The 27,522-nt window shown below is 49.4% G+C and overlaps 2 protein-coding genes across 3 annotated transcripts in view; one reads left to right on the top strand and one right to left on the bottom strand.

The window, feature by feature from the left end:
- PTPA (protein phosphatase 2 phosphatase activator) overlaps positions 1 to 3,132 on the bottom strand; it is a 30,472-nt gene extending 27,340 nt beyond the window's left edge. The window contains exon 1 of the mRNA XM_053281997.1: positions 2,979 to 3,132. Coding sequence (XP_053137972.1) covers positions 2,979 to 3,003 — 25 coding nt within the window. The 5' untranslated portion in view covers positions 3,004 to 3,132. The remainder of the gene's footprint in view (positions 1 to 2,978) is intronic.
- Positions 3,133 to 7,179: 4,047 nt separating this feature from the next.
- The window catches only part of CRAT (carnitine O-acetyltransferase), a 29,469-nt gene continuing 9,126 nt past the window's right edge, over positions 7,180 to 27,522 (top strand). Inside the window, exons 1-13 of one of the 2 annotated variants that reach the window (XM_053282360.1) lie at positions 7,180 to 7,452; positions 10,436 to 10,699; positions 11,870 to 11,988; positions 14,234 to 14,287; positions 15,981 to 16,146; positions 17,340 to 17,514; positions 19,062 to 19,240; positions 19,865 to 19,965; positions 20,459 to 20,578; positions 21,096 to 21,218; positions 22,403 to 22,538; positions 23,694 to 23,716; positions 23,872 to 23,934. In XM_053282360.1, coding sequence (XP_053138335.1) covers positions 7,426 to 7,452; positions 10,436 to 10,699; positions 11,870 to 11,988; positions 14,234 to 14,287; positions 15,981 to 16,146; positions 17,340 to 17,514; positions 19,062 to 19,240; positions 19,865 to 19,965; positions 20,459 to 20,578; positions 21,096 to 21,218; positions 22,403 to 22,538; positions 23,694 to 23,716; positions 23,872 to 23,896 — 1,512 coding nt within the window. In that variant the 5' untranslated portion in view covers positions 7,180 to 7,425 and the 3' untranslated portion in view covers positions 23,897 to 23,934. The remainder of the gene's footprint in view (positions 7,453 to 10,435; positions 10,700 to 11,869; positions 11,989 to 14,233; positions 14,288 to 15,980; positions 16,147 to 17,339; positions 17,515 to 19,061; positions 19,241 to 19,864; positions 19,966 to 20,458; positions 20,579 to 21,095; positions 21,219 to 22,402; positions 22,539 to 23,693; positions 23,717 to 23,871; positions 23,935 to 27,522) is intronic. The other variant, XM_053282359.1, reaches the window with a different exon arrangement.

Below are 27,522 nucleotides of genomic sequence, written 5' to 3'. Positions count from 1 at the left end.
AGGAAGCAGCCATATACTGAGTCAGACCATTGGTCCATCTGTACAGAAAATACTGAGCTAGACTGGCAGTGGCTTCTCCAAGGTCCCAAGCAGGAGCCTCTCCCAGCCCTACCTGGAGATGCCAGAGAGGGAACTTAGAACTGTCTCCATGCATGCGCTCTTCCCATAGCAGCCCCATCCCCTAAGGGGGATATCTTACAGTTCTCACATGTAGTCTCCCATTCAAATGCAAACCAGGGCAAACCCTGCTTAGCGAAGGGGACAATGCATGCTTGTTACCACAAGACCAGTTCTCCTCTCAATTCAGGGTAGATAGTATTCCCCCATTTTATTCTCACAACAGCCCTGTAAGGTAGGCTAGGCTGAGTAGCTTGCCCACAATCACCCAGTGAGTTTCATGCCCGAGTGGGGATTTGAACTCGGGTCTCCCCAGTCCAACACTCAAGTTTCAATCATAGCTTTCTTCCCGAAGCTCAGGGAAGGATGCATAGGGTTATCCCATGTTACCCTTTGGGGACAGGGATTCATCTTATTTATTTGTTATTTCTCTGTGTAAACCACCCTGAGCCATTTTTGGAACAGCGGTATAGAAATCAAATTATTATTATTAACAACAACAACAACCCTGTAAAGAAGATTGGGCAGAAAGAGACATGACTTGCCCAGGGCTGCCCAAAGAACATATGAAGCTGCCGCCTACTGAGTCAGACCATTGGTCCATCTAGTTCTGTAGTTCCTGCACTGACTGGCAGCAACTCCCCCATTCCATTCCCCCAGAATCTTAGCTTCTCTTTATGATACACAATTGTGCATGAAAGCAAGCCCCTTCTTGGGGCGAGGATCACACACTCTTCAGATTAACCATTCAATACCCTCAAGAGCTGCCTCATACGGAGTCAGACCCTTGCTCCATCTAGCTCAATACTGCCTACACTGACTGGCAGCAAGGTTTCAGTCCAAGGTTTCAAGCAGGAGTCTCTCCCAGCCCTACCCGGAGATGCTGCCAGGAACTGAACCTGGGACCTTCTGCATGCAAGCATGCAGATAGTCTCCTTAGGGTTGGTAGAAGAACATCATACAGTGCTCACTGTCACCCATCCAAATGCAAACCAGGGCAGTTCCTGCTCAGCAGCAGTTAACTGGATGCTTTCTGATCAACTCAGCTGACATCAGTGTGCCCCTGAGTCTGAATCACACCTGTGCAAGAAGAGGCATTCCCTCCCATGTGCAAAAGAATGCCTCTTCGCAGAAGATGCTCGCCAGCCATGGAGCTGTTAAGTCTTTTAAGTTCAAAAAATAAACAAACAGCATTTTAAAAATAAATCTCCTGCCCAATTGCACATGCGAGGGAGTGGGGGGGGGGCTTTTTATTTTTTTTATTCATTCATTAATTCATTCATCACATTTATATACTACCCAAACTTTCGTCTCTGGGCGGTCTAACCATCTAAATGAAATATCTAAAGGTTTTTCATTCATTCCGTGAATAAATACAGTGACACAATTTATAAGTTCTACGTCTCAACGCAAACCACTACCCTCGTTAGAGAGTACCCCCCTCCTGCAGATGTTACACTGCAGCTCCCAGCATCCCCGGCAACTGGCCACTGTGGCAGGGAATGATGGGAGCCGTAGTCCAACGACCGCTGAAGGGCCGAAATGGTGCAGCCCCTGCCCTAAAGCAATACCAATAAGGACCCCTTTCAGGCAAAGGAGGGAGGGGCATGTTTTGGCATCCCTATGATTGGCTGCCAGCCTTCAACACCCCCAAGATAGGCACACATCCGAAACGCCCCAAAATGCCCCACAACGATGCCTTCTTCCTCTCATGGTGGTGGGCGGGAGGGGGGCGGCGGCTGGTATTTGGATATAGCCACAGGGAAATGCTCTTTGGATACAGCCGCATTTTAGGGTGCCATGCCGTCACAGCTCCCACTGCTAGGAATATTAATACACCCCTTTGCAGCAAAGAGTTCTCCAAGTAGTTGACACAGAAAAACAAACAATAAATAACATGGCTGCCTGCCCCCAAACGGCATCAAGTTTGGACCCGCAGAATGCCTAGTCTATCCCGAGCCCAGAAGGATTAACCAGAAATATTAAAATTAGCATTCGCCACAATGATCTCTTCTCGGACCTTAGAGGGCACTCTCTCCCCAGACTCCGGACCAACCAGGGCATCATCCCAGGACACAAAACGGGTACCCCACAATCAACCCCACCTCCCCTGTCAGCCACAGCACCCCAGGACAGAACTAGGGAGGAGAGCTGGTCTTGTGGTAGCAGGCATGACTTGTCCCCCTAGCTAAGCAGGGTCTGCCCTGGTTGCATATGAATGGGAGACTACATGCGTGATGAGTACTAGAAGAGATTCCCTTCAGGGGATGGAGCTCCTCTGGGAAGAGCAGAAGGTTCCAAGTTCCCTCCCTGGCAGCATCTCCAAGATTGGGCTGAGAAGAAGCTGCTGCCAGTCTGGGTAGACGACACTGAGCTAGATGCACCAAGGGTCTGACTCAGTATATGGCAGCTGCCTATGCTCCCCTATATCAGCCACAACACCCCAAATCAGAAATGGGGTACCCCAGAAGCACCCCACTTCAGGCCCCAAAGAAAACCCTCATGGAGGAAGAAAAGACACCGTCAAAACGCCCAATATGCTGCCCCAGCCCTGCTCTGGGGGGGGAGCATCTCCCCCCCCCCTCCCCAGAGCAACCACAGCAGCCCTCCTAGTGGTACAGTCGCTTCCCAGTCATAGAACTCCCTCATGGTATAGTCACTCCCAGATATAGGCCCCCCCAACCCCAAAATATGGGATAGCCCCTCTCAAGAAGGGGCTAGCCCCCCCAACCCATATGTGGCACAGCCCCTCAAAAAGCCCCATGTGGTATAGCCCTCTCCGGCGGGACCCCACTACTTTCACCCCCCACCCCTGTCTTTTCAGGCGTGGGTCACCTCAGGACTCTTCCCCACACACTTACCCGGCTGCCGCTCGCTTTCTGCCATCTTCCTGGAACCGAGAGGCCTCCCTCCGCCACCGCCGTCGCCTTTCACCTCTCACCACCTGACATAACATAATAACCGCCGCTCGGCCATCTTGGAGACGGGCACGGCCGGCTTCCCCGCCTGAAAAGAGAAAAGCGAGGCTCACGCGGCCATCTTTGGAAAGGGCGAGGCGTGCGGCGGCCGGCGTTCGTCCGCCGGCCGGCGCGGCCATGTTAGTTGAGGGCAGAGTGCTCCAGCGTCTCCTGTCTCACTCTCAGGCTTTTTGCGCCCGCGGCCATGTTGGTGAAGGGCAGCCGCTTCCTGCCCCGCTCTCTGATGCCTTTCTTCGCCCTCGCGCGGCCATGTTAAGGAAGAGCAGAGCTTCTAGGCAGGGAAAAGGCTAGAGTCACACAATATCACATGTCGTCGGCCATGTTGATGCAGGGCATGTGTCTCCATAGCGGCCATATTTGTAGGGGCATGGGTCAAACCAGAAATGAGGGATGGAGTGAACCATCATAAATGTTCCTGAAATGAAAACAAGACAAAGACAAGAACTGTTTTCAGTTCACACAAGGTTAAGCGAAGGTATTCTTCCAAATTAAAAGAAAATACAGGACTGTTGGGGCAGGAATGACTTCTCAGGGAGCTGGGTCCTCGCATAATGTGTCCAAAGTAAGATAGTTTGAGCCTGGTCATTTGTGCCTCCAGTGAAAATTCTGGATTGATTTGTTCCATGATTCTTTTGTTTGTTTTCCTGGTTGTCCATGGTATCCTCAAAAGTCTTCTCCAGCACTTCAGCACTCTGAGCATGTACAGAGTGCATTATTCATATGTGTGTGTGTGTGTGTGTGTGTGTGTGTGTGTGTGTGTGTGTGTGAGGACCCAAGATCAAAGCACCTCTGAGCATATGCAGAACATCTTTGCCCTCTAAACAAACCAAAAGGCTATGAAAAATGTGTCCTACGTGGGAAGAGCAGAGCAGAAGGAAAACAGGCTGATGGACAGATAGTGACCAAGGTGAACTCAAGCCACATACCTGATATTTTGCTGGATAGCCTGTCCGCTTGGCTATGGGGGTCATATGGAGGGCTCAGCAGAGGAGAAGTCAAAGTGGACCTCTCCAGGTATTCAAATAAGGAATTGAAAAGTACACCAATCATAGAAGTGGACTGGACATCCATTGGGCAGTTCAGGCACCTGCTGGGCCAGTAAAAAGGCCCAGATTGTAAGCCAATGGAAAGGAGGCCTGAGCGTGCCCAGTACCCGGATTGGTGGACTAGTCTGGCCAGGTGGGCATAAAAGGCCAGTGTCAGCACACCTTGGGGTCAGAAAAATCTTCAGAGCTATCTGGGCCACAAGAGGCTGAAAGAAAATAGGGGAGGCTAAGCAGATTCTGGAGGGCTTTGTGAGCTGAAGGAAGAGAAAAGCCAGGAAAGAAGAGCAGAGGGGTTTCTGATTCAGGAGTCTAATATGGGACATATGTCAACCACCCAGAAATGTACTTTGCTCTTTCTATAGGTCCTTAAAAAGTTTTTGTTGTTCCATCCTGGTAGAGAAGCAAACCTTATACATCAGTCTTACATTGAACAGATAAATGGTCTATTTTGACTGGCAAATAGGTCTCCGGAGTTTTAGACAGGAGTCCTTTCCTGGAGTTGCTGCCAGGGATTGAACCTGGGACCTTCTGCAGCCCAAGCAGATGCTTCCCCAATGAATTATGGAGAGAAGACTGCAGGCAGGGACCAGAGAGGAGACTGAACTGGAGAGAGAAGACTACAGGCAGGGCAAGTGCCTGAAACCGAGTTCTGGGGCTGGACCAGAGAGGAGACTGCAGGCAGGGCAAATACCTGAAACCTAGTTCTGGGGCTAGCCAAGGGAAGGTGCTTAGATTGAGACTAATATCTGTTGTGGACTTTGAAAACTATAGAAGCAGAAGGAAGATAATGTGGCCTGAAACCTAACTGGGGAGAGTTTTAGCTGGACTTCTGTTTCAGCAACCTTTAAGCAAGGAGAAAAGAACACCATTGTTTACTGTGCATAAATAAAGCTATTTCTTTTTGGTTCTTTGATCCGGGTCTTCAGCTGTCTCATTTGTATCCATTCTAACTACTAAGCTTATTCTGAGAGTTTTTCTAGAGGGGTACTGTCAGTAGAGAGGAGAGATGGTCACAGTTATGAATACTTATATACCGCTTTGCAACGAAACTTCTCAAAGCGGTTTACACAGATATAGAGCCTTCAGAGTCAGGCAATATATAAATTAAATAAATATAAAATATAAATATATGCATCAATAAAAGGGCTCCCTGTCCCCAAAGCGCTCATAATCTAAAATAGAAACATAAGATAGACGCCAGCAACAGCCACTGGAGGGCTGCTGTGCTGGGGATGGATAGGGCCAGTTGCTCTCCCCCTTCTCACTAAAGAGAATCGCCACTTTAAAAAGGTGCCCCTTTGCTCAGCTAGCAGGGGATGTTATAATAATTAGCAGTTAATTATTAACAGCAGCAAATGTAATCCTAGACAGATTTTCTTTCTTTCTTTCTTTCTTTCTTTCTTTCTTTTCTTTTTCTAGCAGACCTTTTCAAAAAAATTTCTGGAGGGAGTCGTCATAACTGCACCCACAGGATATACCATCCCACAACTTCCCCCAATGTTTATCTGTGATAACAATGTGCATTAAAGGCTGAATGTACTCATCTCACATCCTCTCGTTTCTGCAAATATTAACACAACCCAGCTATGCTGAAAGACATTGACCCCTGCTTATCTCTGGCCGGAAAGTAGTTTTCTTTCTGTTAATTCTTCCATGCACAAAAAGTCAGTGCACATGTTACCCCTTCCTTCAGAGTTGGGGTTAAGGGGTGGGTGTTAGGGACACAGGAAGCTGCCTTATACTGAGTCAGGCCATTGGTCCATCTAGCTCAGTATTGTCTACCCAAACTGGTAGCAGCTTCTCCAAGGTTGCAGGTGAGAGTCTTTCTCAAACTCCCTATCTTGGCGATGCCAGGGAGGGAACTTGGGACCTTCTGCATGCAAGCAGGCAGCTGCTCTTCCCAGAGCGGCCCCATCCCCTAATTGCTCATACATGTAGTTTCCTCTTACATGTAGTGTTAGAAAATCCATATCTCCTTGGTCAAGGGACACTGAGCGAATGAGAGATCTGCCGAGGAGAAATGTGGCATTTAGTGGTATGTTTGCTCAGAAATAAACCCCACGGTGCTCAGTACGGCTTACTTGCAGGTAAGTGTGCATAGGGTGGTTGCTCTGCGGAGCAATCTTGTGCATGTTTAGTCAGGGATGCATCTCACTGGTTTCACCAAGTCAGGCTTAATCATACCCTCCAACATTTCAGTAATTAAACTAGGGACATGCTTGGGACACATAGGGACATGTAGGGAGCCATGGCTTACAAATATGTGTGGCCTGTGATGTGTTGGGGTGTGGCCAGGAAATCTGGGAGGTGTGGCCTATGATGTGTTGGGTGTGGCCAAGCAATCCAAGGGGCAGGGCCTATGATGTGGCCAGAAAACCCAGGAGGCGTGGCCTATGATGTCTTGGAAGGTGGCTCAGCAATCCTGGGGGGCGTGGCTCCGAATTCTGACAACAAGCAATATACATATAGAGTGCGGGTCACGAATTGCATGCAGAGCACATGTTTCCAAAGCAGATGAGTCAAGCTCAGCCCTGGCAGCTTTTACACAAATGAAAATAAGGATGCACTCATTACGTCGGAATGTAGGAAGCAGCTGTCAGATCCTCCATTCATTTGGCTCAGTATTACACTGACTGGCAGCCGCTCTCTGGGGTTTCGGGCAGGCGTCCTTCCCAGTCCTACTTGGAGATGCTGCCAGGGAGTGGACTGGGACCTTTCACATATAGACATGTAGCGACTCCTCAGATGAGCGATAGCCCCTTCCCTTAAGGGGAATGTCTCACCATTCTCCCGGGTCTACACCCATGCTTCCTATGTTCCCGTGAAAGACTGCTTTCTCTGCTCAAATCTTGGGAGAGGCTGCTGCCAGTCTGTGTCGACAACACTAAGCTCGATGGACCAATGGTCTGACTCGGTAGAAGAAGGCAGCGCCCTGTGTTCCTATAGGATTGCATTTTGCAACCCCCGCTCATTCTGTCAGGCACGCACGCAGCTGCCCCGGGCAAAAACAGCCGCTCGGGTTGCCCATCACAAAGATGGCTCTCTTTCTCCGTCCCTTTTCGCCCCGAAGAGCAGGGGACGTGCCCTGGACAAAGATGGCCGCCGGCTGGCCCCGCCCCTTAGGCGCTGCAGGGCTTGGGGCAGGCTGGAGAGGTGGTTAGCCTGGGCGAAGTTGCGCTGAAACCGTCCCTGCCCTTCCCGGACGCCCAAGGCCAATTTGCGGGACTTTGCACACCCCCGGGCAGGGCCTTGCTCGGGCGAGGGGGTGGCGCAACTCCAGAGCCATGTTCGCCTTCATAGCACGGAACATGGTGAGGAACGCTTCGCTCTCTCTCTCTCTCTCTCTGCTTGCGGGGGGCTGGATCCGTGGGGGGGCTCCGTTGCTTTGTTCCGAGCAACCTATTTTTATTTTTTTTGGTGGGGGGGGGGGGTTTGAGTTAGCAAAGCAGGTGTCCTGGCCTTCAGGGGCTGCAGAGATCTCCCTCTGGGCAAGATCGGCTGCATTGCCTCGCATCCCAGACCCACATCTCAACCCCCCAGCCCAGGGTTCTTTGAGGTTAGAAATCGCGGGGGGGGGTCGTCTTAAATCCGGGGTCGTCTGAAATTCGAGTGAAATGCGGTCTCTGGTTCTGCTTGGTCGGCAAGACGGTCAGAATAGAACTCGGATCTGGGCAAGAGCCCGATCTGGAGGAAGAGGAGGCTGGTGCTTGTTGGGGAAAGCCTCCTGCTTTGGAAAGGGAGGTTTGTTTTCTTGGACGGGGGCAAACTCGCCTCCTCCCAAGAAAGAAGATCTCTTTGACAAAGCGCCCTCTGAGGATGTCGTTAGTAGCAGGGAAGTGCTTTTATGGTCCCCCAGCCGTAGGTCATAGACAACACAGAGGGCACATGGCATGGACTGCAGGGAGAGAGAGAAAAATGGTTTTAGAATCGGGCAGCAGAGGAAATCCTTACTTAAAAAGGCAAGCAGGACGGAGTATATATACATGTATATTCTGCACCCTCCTGAGGATGTGTGACTTGGTCAGATGACAGGCAAGAGGGGGAGAACTTAGCCAGCAAAAGAAGGGAGGGTTCTCTGTCCCAAGCAAGGTTGCCAACTGACTGAAGCTATTCCTGGATATTCTTCCCCCCCCATTGTTGTGTTGTTGTTGTGTTGTTGTTTGTTGTGTTAACAATATTCAAATTTCTTTCAAACATCACTTGGAGATGGATGCAGATTTTGGGAGACTCCAGCCCTCCTCGGTGGGATCGCCAAGATAGAGCTGAAAGAGATTCCTGCCTGCAGTTTTGGAGAAGCTGCTGCCAGTTTGGGCAGACGATACTGAGCTAGATGGACCAAGGGTCTGACTCAGTAGAAGGCAGCTTCCTGTGTTCCTACCCAAGAGGACCACCGAAGGAAGCATGTGTGGGCAATGTTAACTGTCATAGGAACATAGGCAGCTGCCGTCTACCGAGTCAGACCCTTGGTCCACCGAGCTCAGTATTGTCTACACAGACTGGCAGTGGCTTCTCCAAGGTTGCAGGCGGGAGTCTCTCTCAGCCCTGGCTTGGAGATGCCCGAGAGGGAAGTTGGGACCTAGATGCTCTTCCCACAGCAGCCCCATCCCCTGAGGGGAATCAATTACAGTGCTCACACATCTCCCATCCAAATGCGAACCAGGGTGGATCCTGTTTCTCAATGGAGACAATTCAGGTTTGCTACCACAAGACCAGCTGTCCTAGGTGAGGTGTTAGTCAGTTTGGAGCAGCCTGCATGTAGAAAACTAGTGTCGCAAGTTTTAATTTAACCTGATGGGCTAGTTTTCTGTCCTTTGAAAATGTCTTGTTTCGGCAAGACCCCATTGATGAGTCACCGGCAGAGTCTAAATAATGTTCTTGTTTTTTTACTATGGATTTATTGTGCATTTATGCAGCCCCCTTTAATGTTTTGAATGCGTATTGTACAATATCTTGGCAAGCCTCATGGTATCCCTGCAAGGTAGGCTTGTATTGTGGATAGTGTAGGAGGTGGGGTAAAAACAGATGGTTTTAAAACAAGTTTTTAAAAAGGATGTTTACAGTTAAATTATGATAAGTGGATCTCTCTCTCTCTCAAAAACTGTTTGACAGAAAATCTGCGTGGAAAACAAATGTTACCAATCAATCAATCATTTTATTTATGGCCGTAAGCCAAACAAACAAATGTAACGTTCTTGATAAAGTTGGGCATATTTGTTGTGTCTAGTTCTGTTAAGTTTGCTGCTCTAACTTGTTTATTTTGTTATTTGTTGCATTGTGTTTAACAATTACTTTTATTGCGCTTGCTGCCCAGAAGAGCAAAGGGGGCAGAAAGGATTGTAAATAAACTCCAAAGTGCTCTTGTGGGTTGATGGTGTTGTATAAACGATAGAGCCTATACAGAGCCCCTTAAAAGGAAACATGATTGTTCTGTCTCTGCCCCAAGGAGCTTGCAATCTAGGGGGCAAAAGAGACTTGGGAGAGGAAGGGAAGGAAATGGAGAAGGAACAAACAGCATGCGGTGTTTTATTTGCCCATGCTGGGCTTGTGGCTGAAGAACATGCGATGCTAAATGCATTTTTGTGTTTCCGTCTTGGGATGGTTTGCATTTAAAATCTGGCGTCGTTTGGATCGGGAGCAGGATATGGGGAGTTTAAGCCTTATGCTGCAGTACCCACCCATTATAAGGGTGGTCTCCAGTTTTTAGGGGTCATTTGCTGAACTGCCCAGTAAGGGCCCACTTTTACCTGGTGGGCCCCAAAATTATCCATCTTCAGAACACAGGAAGCTGCCTTCTACCCAGTCAGGCCCTTGGTCCATCTAGCTAGCTCAATATTGTCTACCCAGACTGGCAGCGGCTTCTCCAAGGTTGCAGGCAGGAATCTCTTCTAGCCCTATCTGGAGGTGTCAGGGAGGGAATCTGGAACCTTCTGCAAGCATGCAGGTGCTCTCTAGAGAATGTACTAAAGTGTTCACTGAAAGCCCTGGTTCCTTCCAAATGCCCATGGAGTGCATTGGCTTTCTGAACGGTCAGTGGCCATTTGGAAACGACATGCATTCCGATGGCCCTTTCTGGCTTCTACCTGGCTTCTATGTGTGGAGAGCTGCTGCCGGTTGGTGTGGGCAATATTGACCGCGATGCACCAACACTGACCGGCAGCAGCTTTCCAGGATTTCAGGGCATCGAAACTGGGACCTTGTGCATGCAAAGCAGGTGCTCTTCCACGGAGCGGTGGCCCCATATTTCCGGTTGTGCCGTGAGGACACTGGTTTTATGTGCTTTCTCTGTTCCTCCAGGCAAAGCCATCGAGTTTGCTGAAACCTGTGGCGTTGGGGAAGCTTCCGGGCAGGTACCTTGCCCACCAGGAAGGCCTGCCCAGCCTCCCTGTGCCTCCTCTCCAGCAGACCTTGGACCGCTACCTGTTGGCCCTTGAACCCATTATCAGTGGGGAGGAACTGAGCCACACCAAGGAGCTGCTGGAGGACTTCCGGAAGCCAGGGGGTGTCGGAGAACGGCTCCAGAAAGGGCTGGAGAGGCGAGCCAGGAAGCACGAGAACTGGGTGAGTGGTCCGCGAAGTGCTTGGGGCCGGTGCTTTTATACAGGTGCCGTGCAGTCACGTGACCCTTTCCCAGCCAATTGGGAATCGGGAGGACCCAGACGAGCCTATAAAGGTGCAGGCTGTCACGTGACCCTGCCCCAGCCAATGGGGAGTCGCAGGAGGCAAAGTCCCGGAGCACGGTCTCAGGGCATATGACACAGCCACGTTGCTGAAGCTAAGCAGGTCTCGGTCTGGTGTGTTCCTGGATGGGAGACTGTTGAGCAACCACAGCTTGGGTTCCATGCTGGATGGAAGGCAGGATAGAAATGCGATAAAATACACATTCCTGAAGAAACTGGTTCTTCCTGGCAGCAACGCTGTCTCTTAGCCAACCTAGGAGTGGCATTCAAAAGCCAGGTGTTGTCCGGGGATTTGGCCGTCGCTTGCTTTGGGGTTCTGCTCTTGGAAATCCCAGGGAAATTGCGGGAAAGATGGATTCGGGATCGTTTCTCCTTGGTGGACTGTTGGACCACTTTATTTATTTATTTGTTTGATTTATATACCACTTTTCATTGAAAATAACCACAAAGCGGTTTACAATATCATTAAAACGGTGCATAATTAAAATGCAAAAGGACAGATAATTCAGCCTGGTAGTTTTCTACCTTCAGAGTGGAACATAGGAAGCTGCCATATACTGAGTCAGACCATTGGTCTATCTAACACAGTATTGTCTTCACAGACTGGCAGCAGCTTCTCCAAGGCTGCAGGCAGGAATCTCTCTCAGCCCTATCTTGGAGATGCCGCCAGGGAGGGAACTGGGAACCTTCTGAATTCAGATGCTCTTCCCAGAGTGGCTCCATCCCCTAAGGGAAATACCTTGCCGTGCCATGTGTAGTCTTTTAATTAGATTTATGGTTTTAATTTCTAATATTGGGTTTTAAAAGTTTTAATCTTTTAAATCATTTTAATTTTTAATTGATTTAATGTTTTAAATGGCTTTAATTGTAAACCGCCCAGAGACGCAAGTTTGGGGCAGTATAGAAATAGTTTAAATAAAATAGTCTCCCATTAAAATGCAAACCAGAGTGGACCCAGCTTAGCAAACGGGCAGTTCAAGCTTGCGACCCGAAGACCGGCTCTCTTCCAGGCTGACTTGAGCGACTAATCTCTTCTCCTTGCCTTGCCCAGCTCTCCGATTGGTGGTTGAAAACGGCATACCTAGAATACCGTCTGCCTGTGGTGGTTCATTCAAGTCCAGGAGTCGTATTGCCCAAGCAGGATTTTCTGGATCGCCAAGGGCAGCTTAGGTAATCATGGGCAAATGGCCTGTTGTTTTGTAAAGCAATTGTGAAGTTGCTTGTGAAGTTTCTAGTCCCTATGATTGCATAAGTATTGTTTTTTTGAAGTGTGTGTCAGCGGCTGTTAGCTGCCATGGCTGTATGTGTTATGTTGGAAGCCACTTTCTGCTGAGTCAAAGCTCACCTTTCAAGCTCACCTTTTGCCTACACTGACTGGCAGCAGCTCTCCAAGGTTTCAGGTGGGTATTTCCCAGCCCTGAATGGCAGCAGCTCTCCACAGTTTCAGGCAGGAGTCTTTCCCAGCCCTGCCCGGAGATGCTGCCAGGGAGAGAACCTGGGACCTTCTGCATACAAGCAGATGCTCCACCACTGAGCTACCACCTCATCTCCTATGGGGAATAGCTTACAGCAGAAAGTGCTCACATGTAGTCACCCATCCAAATACAAACCAAGGAAGACCCTGCTTAGTAAATGGGACTATTCATGCTTGTTACCGCAAGACTTTAAAAGGTGCTTCTGTGACCAATTATCTGGAAACAGTTCTGCAAATTCTGTGTCAAGGAATTTTTTTTAAAAAAAAAGAGGGCCTAGCTTGTGAAAGAGAATTTTTGTTTGTTTATTTATTCATTCGTTTGATTTCTATACCGCCCTTCCAAAAATGGCTCAGGGCGGTTTACACAGAGAAATAACAAATAAATAAATGTTGAATGCACGCACTGAAGATAGGAACCTAGGAACCTGCCATATACTGAGTCAGAACCTTGGTCCGTCTAGCTCAGTATTGTCTTCACAGACTGGCAGCGGCTTCCCCAGGGTTTCAGGCAGGGGTCTCTCTCAGCTCTATCTTGGAGATGCTGCCAGGAAGGGAACTGGGAACCTTCTGCTCTTCCCAGAGCGGCTCCATCCTGTAAGGGAGATATGTAAAGATGTGCATATTCTCACTGCAAAGAGAGAGAAGTAAAATGCAGTTCAGCTGCCGTTCTAGACACACCCGGGTGGCGATTCAATCTCATCCTTTGTACCTATCCAAGCTGATCTCTGCACTGGCGATTAAGCATGGATGCCAGCAGCGAAACGCTTTGACCTTTGTACAAGATCACCTTTCCCACACTTGCCCAGCGTCCCTTGCTTCAGTTCTTCACCAGCGGGGTTAAAAATAACCCGCCAATCCCAGGAAAGACCAAGGAGATCGTGGAATAAAAGAGAGATCCTTTCCTCTTTTGTAATGGCTTTGCCAGCAGGTCAAGGACTCAGAGCTGAGTCTGTGCTGGGGTTGAGCCCCCGAACCTATTTGAAAGATCGTATATGGGACAGAGGGGCATTTCCTGATTCCTTTTGCTAGGGGAGGTGCTTTTGTGTCGGAAAACGGTGTATAGATGTTTTTCACAATCACCGTGCAGCCAGTAAAATAATAAATCAAGGTAGGGCTGAAATATTGACACACTACGCCTGTGTTTACTCTGAAGTAAATCCCACTAAATTTGATGGTGCTTACTCTTTAGTTCAATGGATTAAAACGATTAGGGTGCTCTGTACTTCAATGGAGTTTCCTCGACGTGTTTAGAATTGCAGACATAAAATCAGTAAATGCAACTGCAGTTCTGTGCCCGGGAGTAAAGCCCCTTTGAACACAATGGGATTTACTTCTGAGTAGACATACATTCAATTTGTCCGTTAATCAACTACAGCAGTCCCCAGATAACCAAATTTATTTATTTGTTATTTCTCTGTGTCAACCGCCCTGAGCCATTTTCGGAAGGGCGGTATAGAAATTGAATAAAGAATCAAATAAATAAATAAATTTATTCACCCAATTTTTTTTTAAAACTAGACTTGTGGTTTTAAATTGTGTTGAGATTTTAATTTGTTTTTATGTTGCTGTAAACCACCCAGAGATGGCAGTTTGGGGCAGTGTACCAATGTAATAAATAAAGAAAATGGCCTCCTGTCATTAGAAATCGAATTATTACTGTTGTTGTTGTTGTTGTTGTTATGCCTGGGGATGATGGGAGTTGTAGTACAACAATGTTTAGGGACCCAAGTTTGAGAATCCCCAGATTAGATATCTGGGACTCTCGATTTTTATCAGCAAGGTTGAGAATTTAAGGGTGTCTTGGTTAATTTCTGGAGACCATTTTGACTCTGCTCAGTATTGAAGGAAGTGGAAACGAAAGATGATATCTAAAGGGGGTCCTTTCCTTCGCCAGCAGTGATCGATTTTAAAACCTGCTCTGTTGATCTCTGGCTTTCCCAGGTTTGCAGCGAAGTTGATCGAGGGAGCCTTGCACTTCAAAACGATGATTGACAAGTAAGTTGGGGGCATTTCATGACGGCTTGCTGCTTCCTTTCTGGTTTTTTTAAATCTAATTTTGAACAAGGTCACGCCTGAGCCAGGCCCACAAATCTTGGCCATTGCTACGATCTCAGGAGATGAAAACTCTTAGTGATTTTTTTGCAAAATCTGCCCCCTTAGAGATGGAAAAGAGGCGATTGCATGGTTGCGCTTTCAGCTTTCTAAGCATTATCGCTCTTTCCTTATCCCGACCCCTAAACAGTTTGGGTAGAATTGCAGTCATCTTTGCAAAGAGGAAAGGGTTAGGGCAGAGGTGTGTGTTGTTATGTGGTGGTTGTTTTTTTGTTTGTGGTTTGTTTTGTTTTGTTTTTTGTTTTGCAAAGAGGAAAAGGTTCCTCTTTGGTTTTGCAAGGAGGAAAAGAGGTGTGTGTGTGTGTGTGTGTGTGTGTGTGTGTGTGTGTGTGTGTGTTGTTTTCTGCAAAGAGGAAAGGGTTAGGGTGGAGGTTTTCAACTTGTCCAGCAACGTCTAGAGTATAACTACAACACCCGTCATTCCCAGTTCCAGTTTATTGTGGCTGGGGATGATGGGAGTTGTAGTTCAGCAATATCTGGAGGACACCAGGTTGGGAACCCCTGGGCTAGAGTAACAATGAACATAGGAAGCTGCCATATACGGAGTCAGACCCTTGGTCTATCTAGCTTAGTATTGTCTTCACAGACTGGCAGCGGCTTCTCCAAGGTTGCAGGCAGGAATCTCTCTCAGCCCTATCTTGGAAAAGCCAGGGAGGGAACTTGGAACCTTCTGCTCTTCCCAGAATGGCTCCCTCCCCTCAGGGGAATACCTTGCAGTGCTCACACATCAAGTCTCCCATTCATATGCAACCAGGGTGGACCCTGCTTAGCTAAAGGGACAAGTCCTGCTTGCTACCACTAGACCAGCTCTCTTCTGGTCTGGAACAAGTGGTTGTGATCTTTTCGTGGAGTAAACTTGGGAGGACATTCCTGCCTGTGTCCATTTCCATTCCTCCAACCCCACCAATAAAATTCTACCGTCGTTCTTGTGTGTTTTGAGCTTCTAAAAGCTTTTAAAACAACACTGCAAATTTGGCCACTGTGGGCTTGATGGGCAGGACTATAAAAACATGAGAACGCATTGAAAGCTGAAGTCTTCCAATGCTATCACCTCGTTTCCATCTCTGCAGGTGTAGACCTGGTCAGAAATCACACTGGGCTCTTGTCCCCTGAGATGGAACCAACCCACCACCAACCCCACCCTAGGTGGCTCATGGACTCTTGGAGTTTCCTGCCCAAGTGTAGAATCTGGAACGTGTGTATAGGGCTGAGAATCTGGGTTCCCAAGTTTATTTTATTTTTATTTTTAATTGCTTTGCTTTTTACATTTCTATCCCGCTCGTCCTCCAAGGAGCCCAGGGTTATGTTTATCCTATACGGTGATGTTTATCCTCACAACAACCCTGTGAGGTAGGTCAGGCTGAGCGAGATGGGGCTGGCCCATAGTCAGCCAGTGAGTTTCAGTGCTGAAGGGGGATTTGAACTCGGGTCTCCCCGGTCCTAGTCCAACACTCTAACCACTACACTGCACTGACTCCCCCCTCCTCGTAATCATGGATTCTATCTCTGAGCTCCCCAGCTCTGGTAAATGTGGGTCTCCAGCCACCATTTTGAAACCCCACTTTTCTCCCCCCAGCGAGACGCTTCCTGTGGAGTTTCTTGGCGGCAGACCCCTCTGCATGAACCAGTACTACCAAATCCTCTCTTCCTGCCGCATTCCCGGCCCCAAACGGGACTCCGTCGTGAACTATGCCAAAGGAAAGAAACCCTCGACCCACATCACTGTGGTCCACAACTTCCAGGTAGGGCGGTGCCCCTCGGCTTGAGCCAGACTCGATTAAATGGGGAAGCCATGTACGTCTGAGCTGGTCTTGTGGCAGCGGGCCTGACGTGCCCCTTTTGCTAAGCGGGGCCTGTCCTGGTTTGCATTTGGATGGGTGACAACCAGGGTTCCCTCTAACAGGGATTCCCAGATGTTGTCGACTACAACTCCCAGGATCCCCAGCTGCAGTGGCTTTTGTGCGGGCATTCTGGGAGTTGTAGTCCACAACATCTGGGAAATCCAGATGCGATGCTTGTGATAGAGTGGCCATGCCTCCCGGAATTCTGGTTCTTATCCGGATTTTAAGCATCCAGCCCTGATTGCTTGGCCCCCTCAGATTTGCCCAGATTTCAGCTTTCTTTTCTTTTTTTTAAAGCTAAGCTCTAGCCCTTGTAGAAGCAGAGTGATGGAGCAAAATGTGCTCAGAAATTATGTTCAACCTCTTTTACATAATATGCAAATTAGACACCCGGATTTGGAAAACCAGAATAGGCTTTCCCACCCTAACATGTGAGCACTCTCTGCTGTCAGATTCTCCTTAGCGGGTGGGCCCACGGCTCAGTGTTAGGGCTTTGCCTGCAGAAGACCCTGGGTTCAATCCCTGGCAGCATCTCCTGGGAATGACCCCTGCCTGAAACCTTGGAGAGCCGCTGCCAGTCAGAGTAGACAGTACTAAGCGAGATGGACCAATAGCCGGACTCAGGTGGCAGTTCCCTTTGTAGCCTGTAAGTCTGAAAGGGCATTGTTTCCCCATGTTGGTGGATAGGGCCGTAGCTCAGTGGAACTGCATTTGCTTTGTATCGAGAAATCCCCGGCTCCCTCCCTGGCAGCATCTCCAGGTAGGGCTGGGAGAGACTCTTTCCAGAAACCTCGGAGAGCTGCTGCCAGTCAGTGTAGGCAATCCTGAGCTAGGTGGACCAATGGTCTGACTCAGTATATGGCAGCTTCCTATGTTCCACACATGCCGTTTACAGCGGAGGGAAGCTAGTACGTACCCCGGTGCCAATGACCGGATACAAGTTGCGTCTCATTCGCCCCCCGGCAGCCGAGACTGAGGTGCCAGCATTATCGGGGGTGCCTCTTAAGTTTTGCCATCTTTAAATCCAATTTCTCCTCCGCTGCCATCCGGGCCTCTTCTTCACCCCGCTTCTCCTCTCCCCTTCCTCTCCCCAGTTCTTTGAGCTGGACGTGTACAACAGCGACGGAAGCCCCCTGACCACCGACCAGATCTTTATCCAGCTGGAGAAGATTTGGAACACCTCCCTCCAGACCAACAAGGAGCCGATCGGCATCTTGACCACCAACCACCGCAACAGTTGGGCCAAGGCCTACAACAACCTCATCAAAGGTAGCTCGCTTGGCCTCCGGAACTGGGACGGGGTTGGGGTTTTTGTCTGCTAGCCCCAGTCGCCTGCCGCCGCTCGTGAGCCGTCGCTCAGCAGTAGCGCATCTGCTTTGCACGCAGAAGGTCCCAGGTTCACTCCCTGGCAGCGTCTCCAGGTGGGGCCAAGAATGCGTCCTGCCTGAAGCCTTGGGGCAGGGTTTCTTAACCGTGGGCCCCCAGATGTTGCTGGCCTACAGCGCCCATCATCCCCAGCCATATCCTTTGTGGCTGGGGATGATGGGAGCTGTAGTCCAGCAATATCTGGAGGCCCATGGTTAAGAAACCCTGCCTTGGAGAGCTGCTGCCAGCCAGTGCAGGCAATACTGAGCTGGACGGACCGAGGGTCAGACTCCATATGAGGCACCTTCCGACGTTCCTGTGATAGTGAGAAATGCAGGGTTTGGGGCCGTAGTTCAGTGGAAGAGCATCTGCTTGGTATGCAGGTTTGCTGTCGGTCTGAAACCTCGGAGAGTTGCTGCCAGTCTGTGCTGATGATCCTAACCGAGGGTCTGGCGGAGCAGAAGGCATCTTCCTATGCATGTTTAGTTGGGAAAGGACTGTAGACCATAGTAGAGCACTGGATTTGCAGCCATAGGAAGCTGCCATATACTGAGTCAGACCCTTGGTCCACCTCGCTCAGTATTGTCTTCCCAGACTGGCAGCGGCTTCTCCAAGGCTGCAGGCAGGAGTCTCTCTCGGCCCTATTTTGGAGATGCTGCCAGGCAGGGAATGTGGATCTTTCTGCACGCAAGTGTGCAGGTGCTCTTCCCAGAGCGGCTCCATCCCCCGGGGGAATATCTTACAGTGGTCTCGCATGAAGTCTCCCATTCAAATGCAAACCAGGGTGGACCCTGCTTAGCAAATGAGACCATTCATGCCTGCGGCCACAAGACCAGTTCCAGAAGGTCCCCTGGCATCTGGTAAGGAGCCCTGCCTGAAACCCTGGGGGGGCTGCTGCCAGTCAGTGTTGACAACCCTGCGCTAGACGGATATTCTGCACTGATAATCTGCCTCAGTAGAACCCAGCTCCCTATATTGGGAAGGGGCCCCCCGCCAGAGACGGGGGACCTTCTTGGCATGCAGAAGGTTCCCTGGTGCAACCCCCGGCATCTCCGGGTAGGGTTGAGGAAAAACCCCTGCCTAAAACACTGCTTCCAGTCAGGGTAGACAACACTGAGCCAGATGGACCAGTGCTCTGACTTATCCTCACAACAACCCTGTGAGGTAGGTGAAGCTGAGGGAGAAGTGGCTGGCCCCGAGTCACCCAGTGAGTTTTATGGGCTGAGGAGGGATTTGAACTCGGGTCTCCCCAGTCATAATCCAGTGCTCTGCACAACCTTGGTCCTCCAGCTTTTTGGGGACTACAAATCCCATCACCCCCAGCCATGGGGGCCAGTAGTCGGGGATTAGGGGAGTTGTAGTCCAGCATCTGGACGGAGGTGGGGAGGGGCTTCAGTTCTGGCTTCCCAGCACACGGCACTGACCGGCTGTTTTCCCCACCTTGGTGGCAGACAAGACGAACAAGGAGTCCGTGCGCACCATTGAGAAGAGCATTTTCACTGTCTGCCTGGATGCGCCCATGCCCCGGGTCTCGGATGATATCTACAGGAGCCGTGTGGCCGCCCAGATGTTGCATGGCGGAGGAAGCCGCTGGAACAGCGGGAACCGTTGGTTTGACAAAACCCTGCAGGTGGGTCTTGCTGGACGGGGAGATCGAAGAGCATGCTGGAACAGGACATCAGGCGCTGCCATGTACTGAGTCCGACCCTTGGTCCGTCTAGCCCAGTATTGTTGGCACAGACTGGCAGCAGCTCTCTGTGGTTTCAGGCTTGGAGATGCCAGGGAGAATTTGGGGTCTTCTGCTTGCAAGCAGGCAGATCATCTTCCCAGAGCTGCCCCATCCCCTCAGGGAAATACCTTAGTGCTCTTGCATGAAGTCCCCCATTCAAATGTAAACTAGGGTGGACCCTGCTTAGCAAAGGGGCCTGGACTTGGTTTCTGTTGCTCCTGAGGGATAGAACCAGTAGGTTGAACTGACATCGGAGCGGATTTAAGCCAGCCATTAAGAAGAACTTCTTGACTCTGAGAGCCGTTGGACGGTGGAACTGCCTGCCTCATGCCGTGGCGGGCTTTCCTTTGCCGGAGGTTTGCCGACAGAGGCTGGAAGGCCACCTGTCAGATGCTGTTGCAGATTCCTGCGCTGAGCACGGGGTTGGGCTAGAAGACCTCCCAGGTCCCTTCCGGCTCGGACGTGTTATGATTCATGTTCACTCAGTGCAACCTTTCCTCACTCACTATCTCTTTTGCCCTTTAGTTTATCGTGGCTGAGGATGGCTCCTGCGGCTTGGTGTACGAACATGCGGCCTCGGAGGGGCCCCCCATAGTTGCCCTGCTGGATCACGTTGTGGAATACACGTATGGTTCTTTCCTTTTTTTCTTTGTTTCCCTTTTTTTCTTTGTTTCCCTTTTTTTCCTTTTTTTCCTTTTCCTTTTTCCCCTTTTTTTCTTTGTTTCCCTTTTTTCTTTGTTTCCTTCTTTCCTTCCTTCCTGCTTTCCTTTCTTTCCATAAATGTGGTTTTGAATGATAGAAGCGGTCTTCCTGCTGAGTCTGACTTTTGGCTGCTCTGCGTCTTGCCTGCTCTGACTGGCAGCCGTTTTGGGACCTTCTGTATGCAAAGCAGGTGGTCTGCCACTGAATTGCACCCTTGTGTTTGGACGCAGAATAAATAATAGCAAATGAATCTTTGCAAATTCAGAATTTGGGTGGCCTTGATGCAGAAATTGCATTGGGGCGGGCAGGGGAGTGACAGAATTGTCAAGAGTGTTGGACAGATCATTTTGCGTATTCTTTCAAGTTGGAAACGTCCTACCTGGGACTTAACTCTGCACCATTGCTGTCCCCGGGCAGGAAGAAACCAGAATTGGTGAGATCGCCCATGATTCCTTTGCCGATGCCGAAAAAGCTGCGCTTTAACATCACCCCGGAAATAAAGAATGACATTGAGAAAGCAAAGCAAAATCTTAACATGTGAGTATCGGAGGGGCAGGGGTTGGAGGGGGAAGTCCTTTCCTCAAGATATTTGCCCACGATGATGCCGCACGATGGAAAGTGGACATCTGATAGAGAGTCCCAAAATCTTGCCTTTCGCTTCCTAAAAATGCATTTTGTTTTTAGAACGCGCAATGGTTACAAAAATGCTGGCTCAGTGGCATTTAGAAATGTTTAAGGACAGGGGTCCCCCAAAGCCTCCAGATGTTGTTGGACTACAACTTCCATCATCCCCGGCCACTGTGGATGATAGGAGTTGTAGTCCAACAGTCGTCCAACAGGCATTTGGAGGATTCTCTGCATCCGGTTTCCAGATGCGGAGAAAAGAGAGGTGGTCTGAGATATCCCAAAGGGCTACTCATTGCACTAGTCCTCTTGAGGAACCAAGCTGAACATCAGTCGGAACAGGCGGCCGTGGTGACGTCACTTGCCAGTCCCGCTCTGTTGCCGTCAGTCACCTGGCAAGTGGCCTCTCCCTTCTCTGGTCCCTTTGCAGCATGGTCCAAGACCTGGACGTCAGTGTGTTCGTCTTCCACCAGTTTGGGAAGAACTTCCCCAAGTCCGAGAAGATCAGTCCAGATGCTTTTATCCAGATTGCTCTGCAGCTGGCCTATTACAGGTAAGCGATGGTCAGAAGGCCGCCCCTGGGTCCATCTGGCTCAGGATTGCCAGCACTGGCTGGCAGCAACTCTCCAAGTCTTCAGGGATGGGTCTTTCCCAGCCCTACCTGGAGATGCTGCCAGAGACTGAACCTAGGACCTTCTGCATACAAGCAGATGCTCTCCCACTCAGCTGTGGCTGTTATGAGAGCAATATCATACACGTGCATCTCTTATTTTATTTTACGTATTTATTTTTACACTTGTATCCCGCTTTTCCTCCGAGGAACTCAAGAGCGGCGTACATGCTTATTTTTATCCTCACAACAACCCTGTGAGGTAGGTTAGGCTGAGAGAGACATGACTGGCCCAGAGTCACCCAGTGCGTTTCATGGTTGACTGGGGATTCGAACTCGGGTCTTCCCGGTCCTAGTCCAACACTCTAACCACCGCACTATGCCAGCTCTTGACAGTCATGGCTGTGTACATGTCCTGTATTTACCCAAATAGTAGACAACTCTGAATTTAAGCTGATCCTCTTGCCCAACTTTATGGACTCGCCTCAACACGCCTTAAAGTGACAACACTTTTATTTTGCGTATCGATGTCCCTGTATGATTTTATATGCCTTTTTTCTATAACTTTTTAATGCAGTCCTTCTAATGCCTTTTTATGCTTTATCTTTCCCCTGTCCTTTTATGCTGGTCTATGATGATAATAAGGATTGATTTGATTGGAAAGCTGACCCACTGCGGTGGGTGGGGTGGGGTGAGGTGGGGGTGGGGGTACAGCAGAGGTTAAATACAGGTTATATCTGTATTTACCTAAAAGGAAAAGGACTCTAAATTTTAAGATGACCTCCCACCCCCCACTGATTACTAACACCAAAGAACTTGGGGGGAAAAACCCTAATCTTGGATTTCGGTAAATATAAGAACATAAGAAGCTGCCATCTACTGAGTCAGACCCTTGGTCCATCTAGCTCAGTATTGTCAACACAGACTGGCAGCAGCTTCTCCAGGGTTTTAGGCAGAGATCTTTCCCACAACTCCCTGGAAATGCTGAGGACATTTCATGAACCTGGGACCTTCATGAGCCTTCAGCCCTGATCGAAGATGAATCTCTCATCAGAAGTACCAGTTCTGATCGTGTGTGTGTGTGTGTGTGTGTGTGTGTAACCGCTTTCTTCTCCCCTTCCTTTTAGGATGTACGGTCAGGCCTGTGCCACATACGAGAGTGCCTCGCTCCGCATGTTCCGCCTAGGTCGGACAGACACGATCCGTTCTGCCTCCGTGGACTCGCTCAAGTTTGTGCAGGCGATGGACGATCTGAATAAGCAGGTGGGAGGCGAGAGGACACCTTGGCCCACCTTTGATACAGTCTCAGAGTTGGGCAGATCCTTGCGTGTGATGCTGAAAGGATCTTTTGTGTACCTTGCGGCCGACCGAAAACCTAGCTAGAATGTAGGTCTGGTTTCTCGGAGCCTGGCTATCGCTTACCCTTGCCACATGAAAAGCATGCTCTCACTCTCACTTTGACAATCCCAGAGGCTCCCGTCGCGATGGCAGGAAAAACGGGAAGGGATTGTAGCGCCCCTTGCCATGTTTTCCCCTCCTTGCTTCTCTATGCTTTTCTTACTGATGCTTTGGAGAAGGGCCATAGCACAGTGGTAGAGCATCTGCTTGGCATGGAAAAGGTCCCAGGTTCAATCCCTGGCAGCGTCTGGGAAAGACACCTGTTGGAAATCCCGAAGGGCTGCTGCCAGTCAGTGTAGACACTATTCAGGTGGGTGGACCAAAGGTCTGACTCGGTCTGGCAGCTTCATATGTGCCGTCTCTCTTATAGCAATTGATTATCTGTGTCTCGGAGAAAAAGTGTCGCTAAAGGAGGGGGGAAGATAAACAACGAAAAAGTGACACAGGGAGCTGCCTTATACTGAGTCAGACCATTGGTAAATCAAGCTCAGTATTTCCGCACTGGCTGACAGCAGCTTCTCCGAGGCTTCAGGCAGGCGTCTCTCCCAGTGTTACCTGGAGATGCTGCCCCGGAGTGAACCTGGGACCTTCTGCATGCAAAACAGGTGCTCTTCCACTGAGCTACGGCCCCCTCCAGCCACAAAACAATTCCAGCCAGCTTTGGTTGGGTTTAGAGAGCTGAAGGCGGTTTGAAAGAGGTGGGGACTCATTGTGCTTTCATTCACCTCCCTTTTACTTTAGGCTAAGCAGGCCGTGCAGGTTTTTGTGTGGTGTCAAGTGATCAGTGATCAGTGATGACAGCAGGGCAAACGTATATACACCATGGGAAACTAAGCCTCTGTCAAGCCACTTCTGACTTTCTTGAAATTAATAATGATAGCCTGTGTGTCCCTAGCTGCAGAAAACATTGCACTTTCTCGCTCTCGCTCTCTCTGTGTTTGTGTACATGTGCATTATTGATCAGTTTTTGGTTGCACATTATTCTTGTTTTTAATCTTTCTTTCTTTTTGGTATTATAAGCTGCCTGGAACTGCCAGAAATAGGTGGGGAAAACACTTTTTATGCTAAATAAACTTGTCCCGGAGATGATCTCAGTGGAGACAGTCAGTGCAGATCTGGGGCAGCTTTAGAAACTCCATTTATGCACCTTGGTGGTTGAAATAGTTTGCAGACTTAACCACCGTTCCCTCCTCCTTAGGACCAAGAAAAAGTCGAACTGCTAAGGAGAGCTACACAGGCCCATCGGTCCTATACTGATCAGGTGAGTGTCTCAACCTAAATTCTTTGTCAATATCCTTACCTTTAATTTTTTTAAAAAAAAGCATTGTGAGTTTATATTTGAGACAAGTATGGGCCTGCAATAAAATGTTGCTGTATATCCCTGGCATGCATGTGTTAACACGAGCCTGTGCCCAGGCATGGTGAAAGTTTTAAGCACCTTTCTTCCTCCAAAGCAGAAGGGGTTGTGACTGTCTGGAGGGGGCATTCGTCAAGCTGAGAATTTCCCTGCTCTCTTTATTCCCTTGTCGCCACTGAGTTCCATAGCTTGTGAGTTCCATAGCTCCCACCTGGTTGTCTCTTAACTGCCACAGAGTCTATGAACATTCCGCTCCATTGAGTTCCATTTGGGCCGTTTTGGAGGGGTTTTAGGGTGTGTGTGTTTTTTCTTCAGATTTTCTGAAACTGATATATCTGAAGTTTTCCCCAGATTTGCAGATACCTCCCTCTGCTTGCAAGTGCTCCAGTTTTGCATCCATAAGGATGCATGCGTAACATTTCCAGCTCTTTTGGAAATAGATAGTGGAGTACCATCAAAATACTAATACAGAAGATTGACATTTTTCCTGAGCTGGACACATCTGTGCAATTTCATTTCGTTTTTCTAATGTGACTGAGAAAGCGAGAGGGTATAATAATTACTTAGCATTTTGTATTGTGCTTCCAAAGGCGAAATTCAAATGGGGGTGGGGGGTGGAAGTGCAAGGTTCCCTGCAGAACAGTGACCAAGTGAAAGTAATTGCTTCAGGCCTGCTCAAATCGCCCCGCCCCATCCCGCCACCCGGCTGTTTTTGGACAACTCCCATAAAATCCCCAGCCACAGTGGGAGTTGTACGCCAACGTCTGCAGGAGGGCCGAAGTTGAGCAGCCCTGGCTAGATAAACTGGCAGCCCTCTCTGCCAGTTAGTTATCAAGCCAAATAATATTCCTCCTATAGTTTTCAAAATTCGCCCCAGCACAATAGACCCTAGTCTAACCCTAAGCACCTCCCCTTGGCCAGCCTCAGAACTAGGTTTCAGGCTTTTGCTCTACATATAGTCTTCTCTCTGGTCCAGCCTCAGAACTAGGTTTCCACCTCATGCCCTACCTGCAGTCTTCTCTCTGGTCCAGCCTCAGAACTAGGTGTCAGCCTCATGTCCTATCTGCAGTCTTCTCTCTGGTCCAGCCTCAGAACTAGGTGTCAGCCTCATGTCCTATCTGCAGTCTTCTCTCTGGTCCAGCCTTCTCATTCTGTGCACGCACACACGTGCGCGCATACACACACACACACACACACACACACACACACACAGAGTAATCATTATGCATTCAGGACCCCGACTTGGCTGATCTGTTCTGAAGAACTGCAACTCAGTGGGAAAGTATCTGCTTTGACTGCAGGAGGTCCGAGGTTTAATTCCTGGCAACATTTCCAAGTAGACCTTGGAAAGAGCCATCTGAAACTCTGGAGTGGCTGCCAGTCAGAGTAGACAGTACTGAGCGAGATGGACCAGTGGTCTGACTTGGCAGTTACATAAGGCAGCTTCTTATGTAACCTGATCCCTGCTGAGCAACGAGGCATCTTTCAAAGTGATGGTTTTCTTATATTTAGTAGGGGGAGAGCAACTTTCCTTATCCAAGCCCAGCACAGCATTTCTCCAGTGGGTGGTCTAGCTTCTATTACTTTTTAGACCAAGAGTCCTTTGGGGACAGGAAAGCATCCTATTCCCTTTCCTCTGTGAGAATCCCTTAAAAATAGAGCTTAAATATGGTTATGCCTGCATTTACTTGAAAGGAAGCGGATTCTGGATTTTTAAAAAAGCATGTTTATATCCCATTCTTCCTCCAAGGAGCCCAGTGCATGGTGGTGATTATCCTCACAAGAAACCCTATGAGGTGGTTTAGGCTGACTGTTACGTGACTGGCCCAGAGTCACCCAGATAGTATCATGGCTGAATGGGGATTAGAACTCAGGTCTCCCCAGTCCTAGTCCAGCACTCTCACCACTGCACTGCACTGCACACTGGCTCCCTCTCGAGGAGTAATTTAAGATGACCCCTGGATTTCTAACATCAAAGAACTTTGAAAAAACCTAGTCTTGGATTCAGGTAAATACAGTAATTAATTTAGTATTAGCAATAATAGTAATAGTAAGGCCTGGTCTTGTGGTAGCAAGCATGACTTGTCCCCTTAGCTAAGCAGGGTCCGCCCTGGTTGCATACAAATGGGAGACTAGAAGTGTGAGTACTGTAAGATATTCTCCTCAGGGGGATGGAGCTGCTCTGGAAAGAGCAGAAGGTTCAAAGTCCCCCCCCTGGCAGCATCTCCAAGATTGGGCTGAGAGGTTCCTGCCTCTGCAACCTTGGAGAAGCTGCTGCCTGTCTGTGAAGACAATACTGAACTAGATAAACGAATGGTCTAACTCAGTATATGGCAGCTTCCTATGTTCTTCCTATGTCTCTTTCCCCCAATGGCAGCAACAGGGGTGGAGGGAGAAGAGGGAGCACTGAAAGGGTCAAGTGCATTTCTGGGTAGCCCAACTGGGCCCGGCAGATTTCTGAAATAGAAAGGGGAGCAACTGCTTCTCTGAGGGGGAGACTTGCTCTCTCCCCCCACCCCACCCCACCTTCTGCCTGTTCACAACTGACAGGACTCCCTGATGTCCTTTCAAGGAGCTCTTTCCCTTCAGCTCTCAAAAGCCTTCAGCTCCTGCTTGGATGATTCTTCTGTCTTCTTCCTCTCTCCTGCTGCCCAACCAGCTCTTCCTCCAGCCGAAGACTCTGACCCCAACTGTGGGCAAGCTCTGGCCTTTTATGCCCCTCTGGCCAGACTGCCCCACCAATCCGCTTTCTTGGTGCACTCAGGCCTCGTTGCCATTCGCTTACAACCTGAGCCTTTTAACTGGTCCAGAAGGTACCTGAACTGTCCAATGGGCGCCCAGCCCTCTTCTGAACAGTGATTGGGGCACTTTCCCATTCCTCATTTGAATACCTGGAGAGGTCCACTTTGACCTCTCCTCGGCTGAACTAAGAATCTATCTATTTGGTTGCTGAGAGTCGACATCGACTTAATCAATCAAAATCCCACAGCCAGCCAGCCAGCCAAGGAGCCCAGAATGGTGTACATGTTGATCCTCACAACAACCCTGTGAGGTAGTTTAGGGTGGTTTGTGTGTGTTTGTGTGTGTTAACAGAGAAGGAGGCCCAAATCCGAATCTCCATTCAGGCATCATCCTGAGTGACTCTGAGCCGGCCGGCTGGCCAGGATGTGCGACAGACAGGCAGATACATATATGCCAGCTGGCTCAGAATCACTCAGGATGATGCCTGAATGGAGATTCGGATTTGGGTCTCCTTCTCGGCTAAAGCTTTCTTCCCCATCTGCCTCGGAGAGCAGAACTACAGTTCCCAGAATTCCCTCGGGAGGACAAATGGACTGCTTTGAATTAGTCAGTGTGCACTATGGAGGGAGGGCAAAGAAAGCAAAAAAAAAGCCCCCAGAATTAGTGGTGTGTGTCTGTGTGTGTACAGTGGGGTCCCATGTTGCATGTGTGGGTTAAAGAAGGTTTCGGTCCAGGCTGAAGACCCCGCGT

The sequence above is a fragment of the Hemicordylus capensis genome, chromosome 17 (genome assembly GCF_027244095.1).
Source record: "Hemicordylus capensis ecotype Gifberg chromosome 17, rHemCap1.1.pri, whole genome shotgun sequence".
In the NCBI taxonomy this organism is placed as follows: Eukaryota; Metazoa; Chordata; class Lepidosauria; order Squamata; family Cordylidae; genus Hemicordylus; species Hemicordylus capensis.
This window is presented reverse-complemented; position numbering and strand designations above follow the sequence as displayed.